Source organism: Agelaius phoeniceus, chromosome 12, assembly GCF_051311805.1.
Source record: "Agelaius phoeniceus isolate bAgePho1 chromosome 12, bAgePho1.hap1, whole genome shotgun sequence".
Taxonomy (NCBI): Eukaryota; Metazoa; Chordata; class Aves; order Passeriformes; family Icteridae; genus Agelaius; species Agelaius phoeniceus.
Genome location: NC_135276.1, coordinates 4,312,971 through 4,332,664, shown reverse-complemented (window position 1 = coordinate 4,332,664; position 19,694 = coordinate 4,312,971). Strand labels below are relative to the sequence as shown.

General features: G+C 41.3%; 3 protein-coding genes across 6 annotated transcripts in view; 1 reads left to right on the top strand and 2 right to left on the bottom strand.

The window, feature by feature from the left end:
* The window catches only part of CEP89 (centrosomal protein 89), a 36,920-nt gene extending 28,506 nt beyond the window's left edge, over nucleotides 1–8,414 (bottom strand). For 2 of the 4 annotated variants that reach the window (XM_077184845.1, XM_077184847.1), the window contains exons 1-3: nucleotides 8,113–8,414; nucleotides 4,388–4,543; nucleotides 1,452–1,653 (exon numbers count right to left, since the gene is read on the bottom strand). In XM_077184845.1, the coding sequence (XP_077040960.1) occupies nucleotides 1,452–1,653; nucleotides 4,388–4,543; nucleotides 8,113–8,414 (660 nt within the window). The other 2 variants (XM_077184846.1, XM_077184848.1) reach the window with 2 other exon arrangements.
* FAAP24 (FA core complex associated protein 24) lies at nucleotides 8,392–12,138 on the top strand. The gene is made up of 5 exons (XM_054640823.2): nucleotides 8,392–8,530; nucleotides 8,794–8,945; nucleotides 9,530–9,669; nucleotides 9,977–10,129; nucleotides 11,282–12,138. Exons 2-5 carry the CDS (start codon nucleotides 8,834–8,836, stop codon nucleotides 11,522–11,524), a joined length of 648 nt encoding a protein of 215 aa, XP_054496798.2. The 5' UTR covers nucleotides 8,392–8,530; nucleotides 8,794–8,833; the 3' UTR covers nucleotides 11,525–12,138.
* Nucleotides 12,139–13,411: 1,273 nt separating this feature from the next.
* The window catches only part of RHPN2 (rhophilin Rho GTPase binding protein 2), a 31,134-nt gene continuing 24,851 nt past the window's right edge, over nucleotides 13,412–19,694 (bottom strand). The window contains exons 11-15 of the mRNA XM_054640694.2: nucleotides 19,434–19,628; nucleotides 18,198–18,274; nucleotides 17,319–17,465; nucleotides 16,368–16,523; nucleotides 13,412–15,089 (exon numbers count right to left, since the gene is read on the bottom strand). Of these exons, the coding sequence (XP_054496669.2) occupies nucleotides 14,838–15,089; nucleotides 16,368–16,523; nucleotides 17,319–17,465; nucleotides 18,198–18,274; nucleotides 19,434–19,628 (827 nt within the window). The 3' untranslated portion in view covers nucleotides 13,412–14,837. The remainder of the gene's footprint in view (nucleotides 15,090–16,367; nucleotides 16,524–17,318; nucleotides 17,466–18,197; nucleotides 18,275–19,433; nucleotides 19,629–19,694) is intronic.

Genomic DNA, 19,694 nt, shown 5'->3' with positions numbered 1-19,694 from the left:
TTACAATGATCAGCAGGAGGTTAGCAAGTATGAAGTGATTAGTTCAAGTACTCTCTGTCACCTTCCTTGGTTACAAGAGTCCATGAAATTATCCTCTGTATCCTTGTTTGCTGTGGGGTATGTGATCTTGATTATCAACCATTTATCTACTGTATCCCTCTGTGAGGGATGAATGAACCATCAATGAACCACAATTAACATTATCTTTGCTGGTTTGCCCACTGATCACACACCACTGTTCCACATATTCTGCTCACTCCCCTCCCCTTTTTTTTTCTTCCCCTTCTGTGGTACTTTCTTGTCATAGGGAGGAAATGATGAATTTGACTCTATGTTTTTAGAAGGCTAATTTATTATTTTATGATACTATATTATATTAAAGAATACTATACTAAAATTATACTAAATAGAGAAAGGATACAGACAAAAGGCTTAACAAGACACCAATGAAAAGCTCATGACTCTCTCCAGAGCTCTGACACAGCTGGACTGTGATTGGTCATTAAGTCAAAACAATTCACATGAAACCAATCAAACAATGACCAGTTGGTAAATAATGTCTAAACTGCATTCTAAAGCAGCAAAACACAGGAGAAGCAAATTAGATAATTATGTTTTTTATTTTTCACTGAGGCTTCTCAGCTTCCCAGGAGAAGAAATCCTGGCAAAGGGATTTTTCAGAAAATGTGACAGTGACACCCTTCCCTCCTCTTACCAGCAACTGTCTCTGCACCTTGGGGTATTTTATGGATTCTTCCACATTTTGGGAATTGTGGAGTATATTCTAAGACTGATGGTCATACTTTACTGGTGCTGGGTTTTTTGAAGAGGCATTTTTTAAGAGATCTTTATTTGCCTTTTTCTTACTCAGGTACTTCTTCCTGTTTGTTAAATTTTTGTCTCATTTTTTATTTAACCTTAAATGTGCCTTAGGAGTATTAAGTTCATTGCTGATTAAGACAATCAAATATTATAACATACAAAAATTCCCTTGTCTTCAAGAAAAGATTATTTATTTTGTTAGATTCTGAATCCTCCCATTTCTATATAAGTCTGTCCTCATTAGCACAATACTGAACCATTAACTAAGCTTTCACCATTTAATAGTAAATTTACTAGTGCTTTTAACAAATCATCTACTATGTAAGTATAAGCTCAATATAAATTATTGGACATTTTACAAGACTATGCATAATTATTATATACAATGTAATTATGCATGATAATTATATACAATACCAGTGTGCTCCTACTAACCAGAGAGAGACTCTGTGACAACCAACAACCCTACCTAATTCATGTGAGAGTAAATGAATCACAAAAATTAGGATGTGAAATAAATATTGAATATATGTCTGAAGAGTAAGAAGAGAATACAAAGCATCTGAAATATTAACATGCATTCATATATTAAAACATGGTAAAGGAACTAATGCATTTTAAAATCTTACCGTTTTAGGTTTGCAGGGAACAGCATAAATAGCATTGGTGCTAAAGCTTCCTTCCCTTTTCTCATTACTCTGGCAGCTGGACTCTGCCTCTTTATCAGCATCTGAAAGATATGTGTCCATGTCCTCATCTTCACCATAATTGCCTGTTATTTCCAGGGACTGTAGAGGAGATCTGTCACAACCATCAAGGTTCCAGTTAGATCTGCAAAAAGCAATTTAATGCCTGTTTCAGCACTGCCTTCTCTTCAAAATAACCCAACTCTAGTAAAGTAGAACCATCGGTCTTACAATGTACACAGCTCCAAAGAGACACAGAGACATCTAAGCTTCCTTTCATTCCTTGTTAGCTGAACAAAGAACAAAAGCTGAAACAAGGTATGTAGTTGTCTTGCTTTCAAGACAAATTTCAGGAGAAAACACCCTGGAATGATAATTTCCTCTAAAGAGAAAGAGCTTCAATAATTCCTTTTTCTTCTGCCAATGAGAGAAATGGATACCAAGGGGTGAAAGTGAAAAAAAACTGGTTACTAACAAAAAAAAATAAGGGTGCCTGCAAAGCAAAGAACCAGAAAAAAAAAGAAATAAATGGTAAATATTGAAATTGTGGAGCCCTAGCCCCCCCAGAAGCACCATGTCAGCCTTGGCTGCCAGCAGTGCCCCCTCGGTGCAGTTACAACTGCAGCCAGCAGGGGTGCTGCTGGCTCCCGGCCGGCCGCGCGGGTGCAATGATTCTTCCGAGGCTGCAGGGGGCGCTGTGGCGCGAGTCTGGCCATTAGTGCCTCTGACCCGGACACTGGCGGGCACAGCCGGCAAACAGCGATGGAGAAGAGGCTGGCTTTGTCACACAATGGCGGGCACAGCCGGCACAATGGCAGGCACAGCCAGCACACAGCGATGGAGAAGGGGCTGGATGTGTCACACAATGGCGGGCACAGCCGGAACACAGTGATGGAGAAGGGGCTGGCTGTGTCACACAATGGCAGGCACAGCCGGCACAATGGCGGGCACAGCCGGCACACAGCGATGGAGAAGGGGCTGGATGTGTCACACAATGGCGGGCACAGCCGGAACACAGTGATGGAGAAGGGGCTGGCTGTGTCACACAATGGCGGGCACAGCCGGCACAATGGTGGGCACAGCCGGCACACAGCGATGGAGAAGGGGCTGGATGTGTGACACAATGGCGGGCACAGCCGGCACAATGGTGGGCACAGCCGGCACACAGGAATGGAGAAGGCACTGGCTGTGTCACACACACAGTGGTGGGCACAGGCACACGGATGGAGAAGGCACTGGCCACGTCACACAGACAATGGTGGGCACAGCCGGCATACAGGGATGGAGAAGGCACTGGCTGTGTCTCTCTCACACAATGGCAGGCACAGCTGGCACACAGGGACGGAAAAGGCACTGGCTGTGTCTCTCTCTCACACAGACAATGGCGGGCACAGCCGGCACACAGGGATGGAGAAGGCATTGGCTGTGTCACACAATGGCGGGCACAGCTGATACACAGGGATGGAGAAGGGGCTGGCTGTGTCTCTCTCTCACACAATGGTGGGCACAGCTGGCAGACAGGGGTGGAGAAGGCATTGGCTGTGTCACAGAATGGCGGGCACAGCTGGCACACAGGGATGGAGAAGGCACTGGCCCTGTCACACAGACAATGGCAGGCACACAGGGATGGAGAAGGCACTGGCTGTGTCTCTCTCACACAATGGCGGGCACAGCTGGCACACAGGGATGGAGAAGGCACTGGCTGTGTCTCTCTCTCACACAATGGTGGGCACAGCCGGCACACAGCGATGGAGAAGGCACTGGCTGTGTCTCTCTCTCACACAGACAATGGCGGGCACAGCTGGCACACAGGGATGGAGAAGGTGCCTCCATTACAAACTCAGAGTGGCACCTGGTCCTGGTGCCCCTCTGGATAGCGAAAGGGGCTGCAGCAGGACACCTGAGAGCAGCAAGCCCGAACAGCAGGGCGAGCTCCCCCAGGACAGCAAGCAAGAGGCAGCAGAGACTCTGCAGCTGTAGCTGAACTTTTCACCTCCTGGAAGGGAGGGGCAAAACAGCTCCAGTGTAGGGAAAACCCCGGAGCAGCAGCCAGGGCACTGTGGAGGGTGCTGGGCAGCAGCCCCAGCTCCCAAACACAACTGAGAAACTCCCCAGGACTGCTCACTGGCACTGGCTGGTGCCTGGCTTGGGCTGTGCAGAGCTCCTGGTGGGCACACACTGGCTCTGGGCTTCCCAAGAGCAGAGCAGCAAAAGAGGCTAAGCTGGCAAGCTCAGTCACAGTGCCAAAGCAAAAATAACAATAATTAAAAAAAAACAACAACAAAACAACCAACCAACCAAAAAAAAACAACCCAAACAACAAGGAAAGAAACAAAAAGAAACCAAAGAAACCAACCAACAAACAAAACAAAAAAACCCAAACAAAACAAACAAAAAAAAAAAACAAAAACCAACCAACAAACAAACTCTAAAATAGATAATTAACAGTGGTACTACCTTTTCCTCTCTATCTTAAAATTCCAGATTAGAGATAGAAGGTTCCTAATTCTACCAAAAAGACAGTATGAAATAATCATTTTAGCACAAAGAAAATACCTTACATGTAATTCAAGTGATTCCTCAGTTTACCACATTCTGTAAAATTGATCATCATTTGACAGAAACAGTATGTGATTTTAGTTATGATTGTTGTACAATCAAAATCTGCCTCTCTGAAGATTGTATTTGTGACACCACTTTACAAGAAACAGAATAAGGATTGTTAGACACTTCAGACTGAATTTATGGTATGGTAAGAAAAATGTAAGTAGCTGTAACATCAGGAGTTTGCTGTCACTCTTTGGTAAAATTGATCACTGAGAGATTCCAAGGTATTTATCATCACAATTTCAGGTATCAAACCAGAAAGCATACACTACCCTATTCCAAGCTCTGTGACTGTTGCATATGGCTCCAAACATTCTTGTTCCAAGTAGGTGGAATCACCTTCAGAAAGGGATCTCTGCCGAGGCTGAGGAATAGCAACAGTGCGCCCCGTTAGTGTCGTTGCAAGGATTGCTGCTGCTAGAGCAGACCTGGGAGGAAACAGAATAAAGCAATGAAGCAACACTGCTGCTTGCTCTGGGCTCCATGTTTTATAACTTTTCCTTTGCAAAATGTCTTCACTGTTTAATCAAAGCAAAACGTTCACAGTTAACAAGCATAAATACCAGTGAATGCTGTGGGATTGGTTATAACCTATAAACTACACCTCCCAAAGTAAAGCATAAAACAGTAATGCTTCTCTGTTTAATCAAAGCAAAATGGTCACAGTTAACAAACATAAATACCAGTGAATGCTGTGGGATTGGTTATAAACTCTAACCTCCCAAAGTAAAGCACAAAACAGTAATGCTTCTCTGTTTAATCAAAGCCAAATGTCCACAGTTAACAAGCATAAATACCAGTGAATGCTGTGGGATTGGTTATAAACTATAAACTACACCTCCCAAAGTAAAGCACAAAACAGTAATGCTTCTCTGTTTAATCAAAGCCAAATGTCCACAGTTAACAAGCATAAATACCAGTGAATGCTGTGGGATTGGTTATAAACTATAAACTATACCTCCCAAAGTAAAGCACAAAACAATGCAGCTATCCAAGAGTAAGGCACAATATCTACCGGTTTTCCCAAATCCCATGCATGAAAATCATGGAATATACCGAGTTACTTTCCCAAAATTCACATCAATAATTTCCAGTATTTAGCATTCACCTCAGCCATAACAATACTACCTTGTGTTGTGTTGAAAAGGTCTTCCATGTCCTGCTATTTTGTCTCCATTATTCCCTACTCTAAACCTTTTACTGATGACTCTGAAGTTGTTAATAAATGTTGGCACACTGCAAACCAGGACAAGCAAACAGAAGTGCCTATTTGTGTGATGCTGTGGAGTACAGAGAAGGGTATGATGAAAAGGAAAAATAAGTAGTAACTAAGATTAAAGCAGTGAAAAGCTGAGAACTGTAAAATGAATGACAAGAACTTGAGGCCAAAAAGGAAGAAGAAATAAATTAGAATTAAGTAGGAATGTTACAGACACTAGAAAGGCCATGGAAAACTACCAGAAAGTAGAAAAAACACAGAATAAAAATTGTAAGAAACTACAACTTAAAAGAAAAATAATTTGCATTTTTCCAATCCAGAGTGGTGTTACATGCCAGTTTTTTAAGTCCCTGGTATGGTAGCAAGGTTTAATTTATGTTTTTCTAATGAGCTAACATCTCCTGACTCACAGCACTCGTGCTGCTGCAGTCCTACACTCTACTGTAGCAGCCAAATTAAAAATTCCACTAACTTTAAATAGTCCATTTGTCTTTAATTGACTCACAGCAGTTCACAACAGTTACTGAATATTTACCATGCTTAGGAGTGGGGGAAAAAAACTTCAGAGTGAGAAACTCCCCCCCCTTAAAAATATATTATTTTTATGAAAAGTTTTGAAAACACTGTAAAGACATGCAATTCTAATCAGATTTTTCTAGTATGCTACAATACCTGATGAAACAACAAAAAATATTTTTAAAAAAGAGAAAAATTTAAAAAAAAAACCCAAAAAGCAACACATACCTGGGCCTTTCTGGAGAAGGGTTTGGACTACGAGGGGGAGGGGTGCGGGGAACTGCAGGTTTAGGAGCTATGGTAGCAGCAGGGACCAGGCCATGAGCTATGTGTTTCTAAATGATGTAAAATAAAATTAGTTGACAATGATTTTAAGGATTACAATGAGAAAAAACACAGAACTGAATGTGCACAGAAATTAACAATGCAAAATAATATAAAAAGGAAGAACAATTACATGCAATTAATGTAAACAGAAGACTTGAAATGGCATTTCATTCCCCTTAAAGTCAGAACACCACCTAAAGCTGGCAAGTTCATTTAACATTTATCAACAGCTGCTCTTGAAGGTCAGAAATGTAATTTACATGAGATCCATGAATGTACATTTCCTATCCACTATATCACAGTTTGGAAAACAAGAATTTTAACTTACTCATCTTTTTCCTACGGGTATACAAGAAAAAAGTTATTTTCTAGTCCAGTTTTTCAAAATATCTGAATGCTGCTTCAGTGTAACAATATGAGTCCCTTTCTTCTAGAGTTTGTTAATCCTCAGTCACAGCAGTGTGAGATGAAAAAAAAACCCTACCACTAAGTCTTGCAGTCAAAGGTTCAAGCTTAATTATATAAAAACCAAAAACCAATATTTTTTTTTTCATCAGCAAGTACATTTTTTTTTTTTTATGGTATAATAATAAATCCCAGCTCAGAAAAACTGGGACCAGAGTTCCTACAAAAGTACTGTGAAGGAAACTGCATTGTATTCCTCAACCAGGAACCTGACTGAGGTTGGAAGGGAGCTCTGGCCACTGTCCAGCTCAATTGAGCTCCTGCTCAAAGCTGGGTGAGGGCTGCTTGGTGTCCTGTCCAGTCGTGTCTTGTGTATCTCCAGCCTGGACCAGTGCTGAGCCACCTCACAGTATTTTATTATTATGTTTAAGGTGAATTGTCTGCGCTTGAGTTTGTGCTCATTACCTCTTGTTCTGTCTCTAGGCATCAGAGAATACTATGCCATAATAGAGTCCATCACCTTTGGGCAGATGTTACTTTTCTATGGAGTGAAACAGGCTAAGTTCCTGCTATTTCTGCTACAGATCTTTTCCCCCCCAGTTATTCTTTAATTCACTTCTGCAACAGGAGAATGAAGATGCAGACTGGGAAATATGTCTGGTTTTACATGAAGCCACATCGAATAATTAAATGGTGCATTAAAAGGCTGCCTTTTCACTCGGTCATGCAAACACACTAATTCTGCACGTCTGTCTGGCATGCACCATTCGTCTACTACAGGCTGTTGACTGTAAACGACTGTGACTGACCCTACTAAAACACATCTGAAGTAAAAGTCATCCCACAGGAAAAGGATGACAACAACAGAAGATCAATACTTTCACTGTAGCAATAAACAAAAATTCATTTAGTTCAAGTGTGTTGGAAGAGAACACCCGCACAACTGCTGACACCCGCACAGCCTGTGGCTGCTTTGGGCCGTCCATCAGAACTTTTATCAGCTCACTTTACCGAACGGCGCTTCGGGGAGAGCGGGGAGCGAGCGAGCTGCGCTGCCAGCCCGGCCAGAGGGGAGGGGAAGGGGAAAGGGAAAGGGAAAAGGAAGCTCGGCGTTCCTGAAAAGCCAGGCAGGCCCGGGACTGAGGGAAAGGAACGCATCAGCCCCCAGACACCATTTTGTCTTGGTTTGGGCTTCATTTTTCTCCCCGATTTTCATTTTAAACTGGTCAGCGATCACCGGCATCAGCAGCAGAAACCACCCCTCGCCCCAGCCGCGCACAGACCCCCTGTCCTGCTGCTGTCCCTGCTCACGGTAAAGGAGCCCCATGCCGGGCACAGCGATACTCACGAAGGGGCCCCTGCGGCCTCTCCTGAACAGGAACGCCATCAGGACGGGACGGCTCCAACCACCGCCTCACGGCCGCCTCCCCGCCGCGTCGGACGCTTCGCCTTCGCGACCCGCCTGGAAACAAAGCCACGGCGGATTTGCTGCGGGCCCCAGCTCCTCCAGTCAGCACGGGCTTTACTCACCCTCGCTCGGCCGTAGCAACAGCTCCGGGTGCGGCCCGCCCTGCGCTCCTCCTCCGCCCGCGGCCTGTGGAGCTCCCGCTGCCGCTTCCCGGTACCGCTGCCCGGCGGGCCCTTGGCTGCTGCGGGCGGCTCCTCCGGGCCGGGCGGCTGCTCCGGGCCGGGCGGCGCCCCTGCGATCTCCGCCGTGGCATGTGTGTCGGTGTGGTACCAGCCTGCCTGTGGTGCTTGTCCTTTAGATCATGCCTTAGCCTCCAAGGCTCGTTAAAGTCAGAACACCGCGTAAAACTGGCAAACCTGGACATGATCTCTCCCACGTGTTAATAATTGGTCTGGAGGCTTCCACCAGCTGAGGGATGGAGGGACCTCTGGAGTCGGCTTTGTAATTCAGGAAGATTTCCTCCCAGCAAGTTGAGTGAAGGTATGGAAAAGGCAATGTGGTTTTTTTCACCGTCTGTGTGTTTTAATTCAGGCTGAGCGGTAAAGTTGAAAGTGGAATTTGCAAGTTAACAGCATGTATTAAGTGAACAGAGCTGCTGGCCGATTTTCACCTTAGCTGTAAGGAAGCTTGAGGAAGGAGGTAGTGTCTCTTCCAGAATATTGCATCCTGAGTTTATGATTAAAATTTATAAGCTTGCTACAGGTTTGTAAATTGTGTTGCTGTTTTTCCACGTTTCTTTCTAGGGTGTAACTGCTACTGAAGGAGGATTTTAAAGGAGGGCTGATGACAGCAAAAGCAAACTCTCCTCTGACAGCAGGATCTATAGTTGTCCCTTTAGGGCATGTGATTGGAAATGAGAAGTGGAGAGGCTCAGAGCTGGCCCAAAGGCTACAAGGTAAGCACAAACTGGAAGAGGAAAAGCAAGTCAGGGAAAACATTCCCCTCTATTGCCCAGTAAAGTTGAGAACAGCTGGAATGTGCTGTACTCTGTGCCTGACTGGTCCCGTATTTGTGGTACAGGCTATGTTAGCAGGCTGAAAGATCCCGGTTGTTTGTCATGTGTGATCAGCTCAGTTTTCAGAGCACTGCAGGGAAGCAGCAGGATCTGCTCTTGTGGGGCTTTGCAGATTTGCATCTCCACTGAGCTCCCTTGAATTTACAATGCTACTGTCTTGCTGGCACAACAAACTAAATTATGATGCTCCCTCCAGAAAAGCATGTGGTATTTTTATTAAAGTCCAGAGTTTACTGGGCAGCTTTAGTACTTCTAAATCTGTAGATTGGAACTGCTATTAATTTGCATTACTAAAGATAGTTTGGACTGCTTGTAATAGATTTACTTAAAGGGAAAAAAGGTTTTCTATAAAGTTCATTATCAAGTCCCTAGAATATTTGACACTTTAGGAAGGGTGTGCTGTGAAATAATTGTTAGTATATTTTTAACTACTGTATTTTTTCTTCTAACAATCTCACCCTAAGGGAAAGTTAGACTCATCTTTGAAGATGCCTTGGGACTGGTGGACTTTCATCTTCCAAACAGAACTTGCATTTTACTTATTTCTGAAGCAGATATGGTTGCAGGGGATGAATTCAAACGAAGATTGGTTAAGTTTAGAAATGTAAGTGCTATATAAAGAGAAAAGTTTTCACTTGATAATTGTTTATTCCATGCTTCTGAAAACATTCTACTTGTGGTTTTTGTTTTTTTTTTTTTTAATTCCATTGGAGATGACCTTTTGGGATAATTTTCACATGGGAACAGAAAAATTCTGCAGCTGTATTAAATCTCTGTCCTGTTGCTGCAACTTAGATTCTTCCTCTGATTTGCTATTAGGCAGCTCATACTTGAAAGAATTTCTCTCTGCTACATTGCATTAACTTGTCATTAACAAGGTTTTTCCTAATATCTTTTTCCTTTCAATACAGGCCAGCAGTCTGAGGGGAATTGTAATTGTAGAGAAAACCCCAATCAGTGATCAGTACTTCCTAGGAGTACAAAAACTTGTGGTACTTGAACTTGGCATGGTGTTGCTTCCTGTGGCAAATCAAGGAGAAGCTTCTCAGCTTATTATTCAACTAGTAAGTTTCTGTGTTATATTAAAATATGAGATGTATGGCAAAGCAGGTAAGTTTCTGTGTTATATTAAAATATGAGATGTATGGCAAAGCAGGTAAGTTTCTGAGTTATATTAAAATATGAGATGTATGGCAAAGCAGGTAAGTTTCTGAGTTATATTAAAATATGAGATGTATAGCAAAGCAGGTAGATCTCCCCAATGATCATTTCAGAGAAAATACACAGGATCTTAAAGGAGCACATCATTTGAATGTAAGGAATAGAGAATACATAGGAGCACAACATCATTTGAATGTAAGGAATAAATCTTCTGCACCAGTGGTACAGTAGTAGAGTTCAGTGGAAAGAAGGCTCATTTGGGAACAAAGAAAAGAGATTGAAGAATATGATCCTGGATTTTTTAAATGTAATCTTGTATGAGGTGCCACTAGGTAGCATTAGGAAAATGTCACTGTCAAAATCAACTTGAGACTTGGCTTTCTCTAAGGCTGGAGAAACTGTTTTAAAATTGTTTCTTGTTACCCTTTCTCTGACTGCATCCAAAAGGTGACAAAAACAATTGTTTTCATTTGTTGTTGCTATTAAGGGCTTGTTGGTTTCTGTGGTGGTGTTCACAGGGGTCCCAGGATGAGAGAAGAGATGAGAATCTTGACTTCATGTTTCATAAGGCTGATTTATTATTTTATTATATATTGAAAGAAAATGTTATATTAAAACTAGAATAGAAGAAAGGATTTCATCAGAAGGCTAGCAAGGAATGGAATGATAATAAAATCTTGTGACTGACCAGAGAGTCTGAGCCAGCTGACTGTGATTGGCCATTAATTAAAAACAACCACATGAGACCAATCCCAGATGCACCTGTTGCATTCCACAGCAGCAGATAACCATTGGTTACCTTTCATTTCTGAGGCCTCTCAGCTTCTCAGGAGAAAAAGCCCTAAGGCCAGGATTTTTCCTGAAGCATGTCCGTGACAGGTTTCCTGGTAAGGTTTTGTGGCACCGCATCCCGCAAGGGAGCACCCCTAAGGCGGGAGCCTGTCTTTACCATTTCCTGGCGATTGCAGGGCATGCTGAGCGATGAAGCCGAGCAAGCGCTGCCCGCGGGCGGTGCAGGAGCGCTGGGTGTCGCTGACAGCTCTCTCTGGCCGCAGGTGCGGGAGCAGAGCCGGGATCGTGGCTCCAACCCGTTCGCGGGCAGGCAGCGCGCCCGGCCGGCAGAGCCCGCGGTGCTGCAGGCGCTGCAGCGCATCCCCGGCGTCGGGAGAACCAAAGCTCTGCTCCTGCTGCAGCGCTTCGGGAGCATCCACCGCCTCTGCAACGCCGGCACCCCGCAGCTGGAGCCAGCGGTTGGACCGACAGCAGCACAACAGATTTATACTTTTTTACACTCCTGACGTGCACGTGCGGTGGTGGTTTGCAAACAAAACTTGCAATTCAGAAGAAAAATCCCAACATTTTCATTTTAATAATCACATGTTATGCGGATTTCTGTAATCATGGCTAGCTAGCAGCAACTGGACTCTGATGCTTCTTTTTTACATCTGCTCTGTTCATATAGATTAAGCTGTGCAAATTGCCTTGAAAAGAAATTTGTATTTTGTATCTATCTGGAACAAATAAAAACCAAGAAAGCTTTTTCAGCATCAGTGGTAAGAAATGGAAGAGCACTATGTTTGCTTACTTTGGTCTTCCAGAAGAAAACCACCATATGAATATGGGCATATTAACTTCTCAGTAACTGGAAATATGTTGCATGTCTTTTAAAAGTTAGCATATATTGCTTTATAGTAACATCTTGGATTCATAACATTTTGGAACTCCTTTGGAAAGTCCTACTTGAATACAGGTTTGACCTCACACTAACTTATTTCTGTGGTCATCCCTCCAGTTCATGGGGCATTAACAAATTTATTCCTATGTGTCTGATGTCCAAAATACTGGTTAATTCATGTTGTCCTTCTGAATATAGGTTGGCATACTAATAATAAATTGCAAAATATTTTGATAAGTTATAACTTCTAATATGTTAATTATACTATCAATCATAGTATTATATACACTTCAAAGAAAATAATATGGGAAGCTTTGAACAAAATTCCTAATTCATACTACTCTTCCAGTACTACTATTTTGAAAATCTATTTGTAAAGCATATTGGTTTACATCTTGCATTTTATTTTAAGTTCTATTCTTATCCTCTTTTCTAAGGGTAAAGTTGCCTTTTCCCTTGAGGAGGTGTGAGAAAAGCATCCCTCATAGCACTTGGGAGTTTGGACCACAGCAGGAAGGCAGCTGAGGAGGATTTTCCACTCCCTGCTGTGGGAGCCTTGGCACCTCTGAAAGCCCACTCTTATACATACATGGTTAGCATGGAGATCAGGTGAACCTGCTATTTGTATGGATTCTGTAACTTAGACATAATTATTTCATTTAGTGAATAATAAACATCAGAATTTCCTAAAGTCCAGGAAAAGATACTTTTTTTCCAGGCAACTAGAGAGTACTTAAAGCTTCTTTTTTCCATGGGTTTGCTCAGATTTTATTCCTCTAAGGTTTTGTCACTTTGCTGTTCAGGCTGGATTTCACATCTAAAGGCATGTGGCTGTTATGTTCCAAGACAAACACCTTTTCCCTATGGCAAATGGCCATCTGCTCAGTGCATTAAATACAGTTCAGCTGAAGGAGTAATAATTAATATTAATGGAGTTACAGGCTGTGCTACTAATCCACTGGTAACCCTTCTTTTTAAGGCTTTACAGCAGCCTATACATCCTTGTGGGTAGACACTTGGGACAAGAATTCCTGTGGCCTGAGCAAGGCACACACTCCTTTCACTGCTAGCTGAGGTAGCTGCTGGCTACCACTCAGTGTAGAATGAGTTTTCAGATAGCTGATAGACCACCAAGAGTATTTGTCTGGCACCTGAGAGGTCCACATTTATACTTGAATTGAGGGGTTTGTTTGAAATTTTCAAAGCCAAGCTTTCCTCAAGGACAAGTGAGTGTGATGATGGGATGAGAAAGACAATTATTCAAGAGGGAAAGGATTTCAGCAAGACTATGACAGTGCTTTAGGAGAAATGAAGAGCTGCAAGGATGATTGCTGTGACTTTGCTAAAGGTTTGGGTACTTGGACAGCAGTTTCAGCAATCTCATCTGTATGGAAGAGTGGGAGGCAGGGCTGTGCAGATCAGGGTCTGCCTGCTGCTTGTGTGTCTAAAGCAAGCACTACTACCAACACACCTGAAGAGTAATTGCTGAGGATAGGCAAAAAACAAGGAATTTACAACTTATTTTTTTATGTAACCTTTACAGGGAACCTAGAAATATGGTTACACTCTTGGTAAGGAAGTTGGTTTTAAACTCTTGGTTGATATTGCACAAGACAGAAACTTTTCTTAAAACTTTCTTAGATCTCTGTAAGCAACATTAGAGAAACACACAAGAGGTATGGCAACAGTAAACAGCAAAAACTTGTAAATTATGTTTTATCATCCAAGCTGCAGCAGAATTGAAAAGCTACTAGTAAATGGCAGCATCTGATTTTTATTCTTAAATAAGGGTCATCAAGATATTTACACCTACTACATAAGAAATTAAAAATAAATGACAACTTTAAAGTTTACAGCAAGATGCAGATTTTTGTGTAAATTTTAAATATCTATCTACTCTGTAGATGGCAAAGTTAACTAACACTACAGTGTTAGCAATTTTCAATTAATTTAAGGAAATAATAGTTATTTTTTGTCCCCCTCCTTACTCTAGATACAGCTTGCTCATTAATTTTTCCAAGGGCAGAAGATTTTTTTTGCTTGATGTGATAGTAAATAAATATCCTGCCACTTAGCACAAGTACTTCTTTTATCATATTTTAGAGCATCAATATATTATAATATGTCCATTTTGAGATTTGTTTCACAGCTATCCATCTTATCAAGACAAATGAGATACAAGTCTTAAGGTAAGTAGGTTAAATAACATTTGGAATAAAGCCTGTTTTTAACAACTGAATCAACAGGCATTTATAATGTTACCTAAATCAGAAAAAGAAGAGAGTAAAAGCCTTTTGGAGTTCAAAAGACCTTTTAAATTTTCAGCTTTGTCATTCTCTTCCAGAACTAAATGACCTGTTCAGTAGGCTACACCTAGGACTGTGAGGAAGCACCTCTGCATATAAACCCAACTCTATGACACTGCTCCTTGGCACAAGACTTGTTTCTCTGAATAATCACATTCCTTCTCTCCTGTGCTTTTTTAAGATAATTCTTCAAAGCAGTGTTAAAATAGTGTTAAAGTAGTGTTTATTATTGATGCTAAACTTTAAGAGCAAAATCATTCTTGAATTTGTCCCCTATTATTTTGCATTCAGCATCAAGTTTGTAATAAATAACTCCCATCTAGCATAGTTATGACTATTTTTATGAAAAATCAGTCGTAACTGTATTTGGAACTCCCAAAGGAGTCCAGTCCTCATGTCAGCAATTCTAGAATCTACATCTTGTTATTGCATACCTCCCAAAGGACTTCATTCTAACCTTCAAATACTTCAGTTTTAGTTTCTGCCAGCTTCTGACCACAAGTGGCTCAATGTACAGCAAATGAAGTCACCAGGATTTGTCTGAGTTTACACATACGTATGTGAAGATAAAATTGATCAATATTTTTACATTTTAAACAAAAGTCACGTTAACAGATGCTTCTGAAAGATTCAGTACAATGAACTTTCTGTATTGAAGAGTGTGAAGGGAGAAAGTTTCTTTTTCATCTGAGAACTTCCAGCCACAGCTGAAGGAAGGCAGAGTGTACTTGCAGCTTTCTGTCTGTTTTTAGTTCCCCAGCTTAGAAAAGGGAGTTTCAGTGGGGCTTTCTTGGTCTGATCAATTTTATCCTCATCCATGGCTAAACAGATTAAGGAGTATGTCTTCTGCATTCCCATGGAGTAAGTTGCACTCTTGCTATGCTGTGGGAAAAAGAGAAGCATGGTAAGAATCAGTCATCCAAAATGGGTCAGAATTTTGAGAATAACAAAAGGCTACTGTGCAAACAGTGAGAACTGAGAAGGGCAGACTGCAGCAAGCTTTCTGTGCTGATGCCATTGCTAACTGAGCCCAAGGCCCTTCAGAGTGCTGTCACCCTGGCATTTTGCACATGTAGACTCCAAGGTACACTCTGCAACACATAAAGGAACTTGTGAATCTTTTCTTGGGTTGTTAGCATTTACTGGCTTCTGGCAGAACTATTTAATATACACACTAGCCTCCCTACAAAGCTCAAGTGTGTAATTCCTGCACACATGTGAAGGAATTTTGCTGTCTTTGGACAGGTTCTATACTGATCACAACTACAGCAGCTCCTGTGTGACATTCTCCTGGGATACCTGAAAGGGACAACCTTCTCTGTCTCCTCTTAGCTTTGCCCTGGAGCAAATTATATTGATTATATAAAAATATTTGATTATATTCCAGCCTTTGAGTTGCAACTTGGAATGGCAGATGCATAATTCCTTATTTTCAACAAGGAAAACCAATTTTAACCAAACAAGAAAACCTAACAGCAGCAGGGGCACCTTAATAGCTTCTCAGGCAACATTACTTGAGTGTCTAATCTTGCCAGGGAATGTTAGAGGCATGAAGCAGTGGATTTAGCTGAACTACAGCTTCTTTCACACAACTAATAAGTTATTTAGAGCTTAATACTTTTTCATCTTGTGATGACTTTCCCTTGGTCTGAAGCTTCTATAGTAGCTTTGTAACTGACTGGACAGTTAGAAGTTCACCAAAATAAGAAAAATACCTACAATAATCCATTATCTAATACATAAGTCACAGATCATTTAGAATGACAGTGCATAGAAAATAAACATGTGGTCTTGGATGTTCTATTTCATTCCATTATTGTTCCATTGTGGTTTTTCCACTGCTGATGAGGGTAATGCCTTCATCCTCTGGAACAAGTTAGGGGAAATAAACTAGGTCATGAAATTTTTCATGCAATTAATCTAAGGAGCTGCACTACAAAAAATCCCCCCACCCAACCATTCTTATGCAGACAGGCTGCTTTAGCTTGCTAGCTCACAATGCTTGAAACAGATGGTTTAAAACTGAACACACATCTGAAGGCTTTGTATATTGCCAGGCTGAGTGGGATATCTGACTACAGGAAAGTAAGCAGTAACCAGGAAGGGACAAGTGACACAACTCCAGCACATCAAATCTGCCAAATTTGCCTCTTTCCATACCAAAGATGCTGCTGTATCCTGGCAACTGATAACCTCCATCTCCACGGGCTGCTTTCCCACACTTTGCAATTTTTCCAGCACTTCACTGACACCAAGCCACTTGCAATCCACACCACCAACTGATACAATGTAGTCACCTTCTTTTAGGCCTGCTGACTGTCAAAAAATTGGGCACAGGTTATTATCCAGAATTACAGACATGTAAAATGTTTTTGTAATCAGAGTATCTGCCCCAAAGGCAGTTCACTCTCAGGTGCTACAAACCCATTCTCTAGCCACACATGTGCAACTTTCTCAAGTACACAAACTACCTCTGGAGTTACCATTGATGTGATTCTGCTATACTCAAATGTTGGCTGGTTTTATGTTCTTTTCACTTTTCTCCTTCAGTAAATGAACCCTGGGTTTTGCTATGCTGTTGTCATTTTCTGCAGTGTGTACTTTTCCCTCATTATTTTTATTTGTATGTCTGTGGTTACTTCTGCCTTTTCTATAAGTAAACTGCTTTTCACTGCATGCTGCTTTATCCCTTTGGATTTTCCCTGAAAGAACAACATTACAAGCCAATAAAATATTCTTGTCCTTCTTTCCTTAGGCAAACACTACACCCTGCATTCCCTTCCTGATCCTTGTTCTTGTTGCTACCTTTTAAAGTATTTATCCCTTCTAACTTCCTGAATAAGACAGGAAGTAACATTTGCTTTTATTATTTTATTATTTTTGAACTTTAAGAATGAACAGAGAAAGAAATCAACTCTAGTTTCATGTGATGTTGGGGATATGGGTACTTTAACAATCTGCAACATATATAGCACTTAAAATGCATTCAGATTATAAGAATTTCCTATCCTAATGTAAAGGACTCAATAAATCCATGAGGATGAACTAGCTAAAGGTACATTTTCATGCTAATCTGCAGAGAAGTTGTTCATCTCACACCAATATACTTACTGCTGCAGGACAGACTGGATCAAGACAATAAACCTGTACAGGTGAACCTCCTTTCAGACTGAATCCAAGCTCTCCTGCTTCATGGTGAAGGGAAATGGTCCGTGGGGCTGTCCATCTCTGCTTGGCTGAGAACACTGTCAGTGGGCCCTGCAGGGAGCACAACAGCAGGGACACTGTGCTTCACTTCACTTGGAAGGCAGCATTTCTGGCTTTGTAAGTCATAATGCTGTAAACTCAGGTATTGTAGGTTTTACTCAGGTTAGCCCCCAGCTAATTCCCTGGAAATGCAAAGGGATTCCTTGGCTGTTCAGTTGGTGCTTCAAACACAGTGGGATAAAGGCAACTGCCAAGTTGTTCAGGATCTCTGTTAAGGTGTGCAGAATCTTCTGGCTGCATAGGCTGTAAGGTCCTGTACTACTCCACTTCAGAGGAGATAAACTGACTCATGAAACATTGCATATTCTGATCCTAACCATATTCCCAGTTCCTTTTGCTCACTGACACACACAGAGGCACCTCAAAGACTGGCTGTGTCACATGCAAGTGACACATTCTGCATGCCTGTCCCACATGCTAGGTATCTCTCCCTCCCCTTAAGTTGTGTGCAATTATCTGTTGAGGCTTCATGGGACTTTTAGAAGGTTTTCAAGACCCAATGATGTGCAAGGCACACAGAAATGGCACTTCTATTCTTTGCTTCTCAAGTTGACTTATACCTCTAAAGCTAGGAGTGATTTCTCCAACAGCTTCTGAAAAAAACTCAATTACTACAGGATCATTTTTTCAGGCTAAAATACTTATGTCTGTTCCCTCAGGTTAGAGTGAATTTATAGTTGCTATCCAAATGGCAGAGGTTGGTCAGCATCAGTAGTTACATACCAGCTTGTGAAAGAAATCTTTCACTTTCACCTTGGAAAACTGAGGAGCAATTGTTTCTATTTTATGTTCTGTTTTAGCTGAAATAAAAAGAAAACAAAATTAATTTTCTTGTAAGTATTAGTTAAAAGACATCAAAATTTGTTTTTATTGCATTGCAAGCTAAATAGGAATTTGTCCTAAGTTCTTACTGGGCTGTGGGAAAATTAATCTTTGTGGAAGTTTGTTAGATATCAGAACTGCCTTAAAAATATCTTCAGAGCTCACAGTATCAATATGAAAAACTTTTAAAAATCCATCTGAACAAAATTAGGCATTCCCATCTTTAATTTATTTTTCTTTGAGAAGTTTATAAAACCAGCACTCATAGTTTCCTACTGCATCCAAAGAAGAAAGAGTTGTATGAGCTGGACTAAAGTAGAAAAAAACAAATAGTCAAATTGAGGTAACAACCCAGTCTAGTACAAGAGCTGGGCTCAAGAAACAGTTACTGTAGTTTTCCCCCAAGTAATTTCAACTTTTCAAGTTTCCTCATTTTTTCTAGCTCACAAGAGAGTCACCAAAAAAGCTGGATTCCAACTAACCACCATTGTGATCTACCCCAAAAAACAACGTGGCTAGAGACAGAAATGCTGTAAAACAGTTCTAACAAAATCATATACTGATCAAAATATATTGATCTGTGACTGAGGAAACATGTAAGGCATCAGAACTTGTGGAAGAGATATTACAGGGACTTCTGTGAGCCAGAGAGAAGTGTGATAAGAGGATCCATGTTTACCCTTGAAAGAATTTCCTACCAAGGTCATTGACACAGAAATCAAGAAAGAAAGAAGGATAAATAAGAGAAACCTGCAACTGCCTATTCCAATGAGCACTTTGTTGGTCTCTCCTGACCAATGAGTAAAGTGTAAAGTTATGAGTTTGTAAGAATGTATAAAAAGCATGCATGCTAGAATAAAAACAGGTTTGAGGCCTTCTGAAAATGGAGTGTTGCTTTGGATTGTGTTCATCTCAACTACGACAGGAACTTTACAAACGTGCAGTATATATTCTACATTATTTCTGTTCTGTATGGAACACATACATATATATATATATAATTAATATATTATACTATTCAAGGGAATAGGCCTTTAATTTATATATATATTGATATATTTAAATGAGAGGCCTCTCCCCATGCAAGCATATTTGCCCATGTTTAGATATCCTTTATGTCTGGCTCTGCACACTTACGCACTATATCTGGAGCCTGAATGAGACTGAGGAAATCATCTTCTGTCTCCTGCTGAGCATACTTGAGAAGGGAACGTTTATGTGCAGCTGTCAGAACCTCCTGGAGAACCTCAATGTTGCGAAGCTTTTTGCAGAGCCCGCAGACTCTGAGAGCTTCTTCGTGGTGAACAATGGCTTTGCGTAAATGTGCTTTCCCTGCAAGGGTTAAAAACCACTGCTGGTCATCCACAGCCAAGGAACACCAGGGCATTCTCAAATTGT

What these genes read in the sequence shown, in the direction of transcription:
- FAAP24 (XM_054640823.2), top strand. Translation starts at nt 8,834, where the DNA reads ATGACAGCAAAAGCAAACTCTCCTCTGACAGCAGGATCTATAGTTGTC. An exon ending in GCTGGCCCAAAGGCTACAAG is followed by an intron (nt 8,946 to 9,529) that starts GTAAGCACAAAC and finishes TCTCACCCTAAG; the next exon opens with GGAAAGTTAGACTCATCTTT. An exon ending in GATTGGTTAAGTTTAGAAAT is followed by an intron (nt 9,670 to 9,976) that starts GTAAGTGCTATA and finishes CTTTCAATACAG; the next exon opens with GCCAGCAGTCTGAGGGGAAT.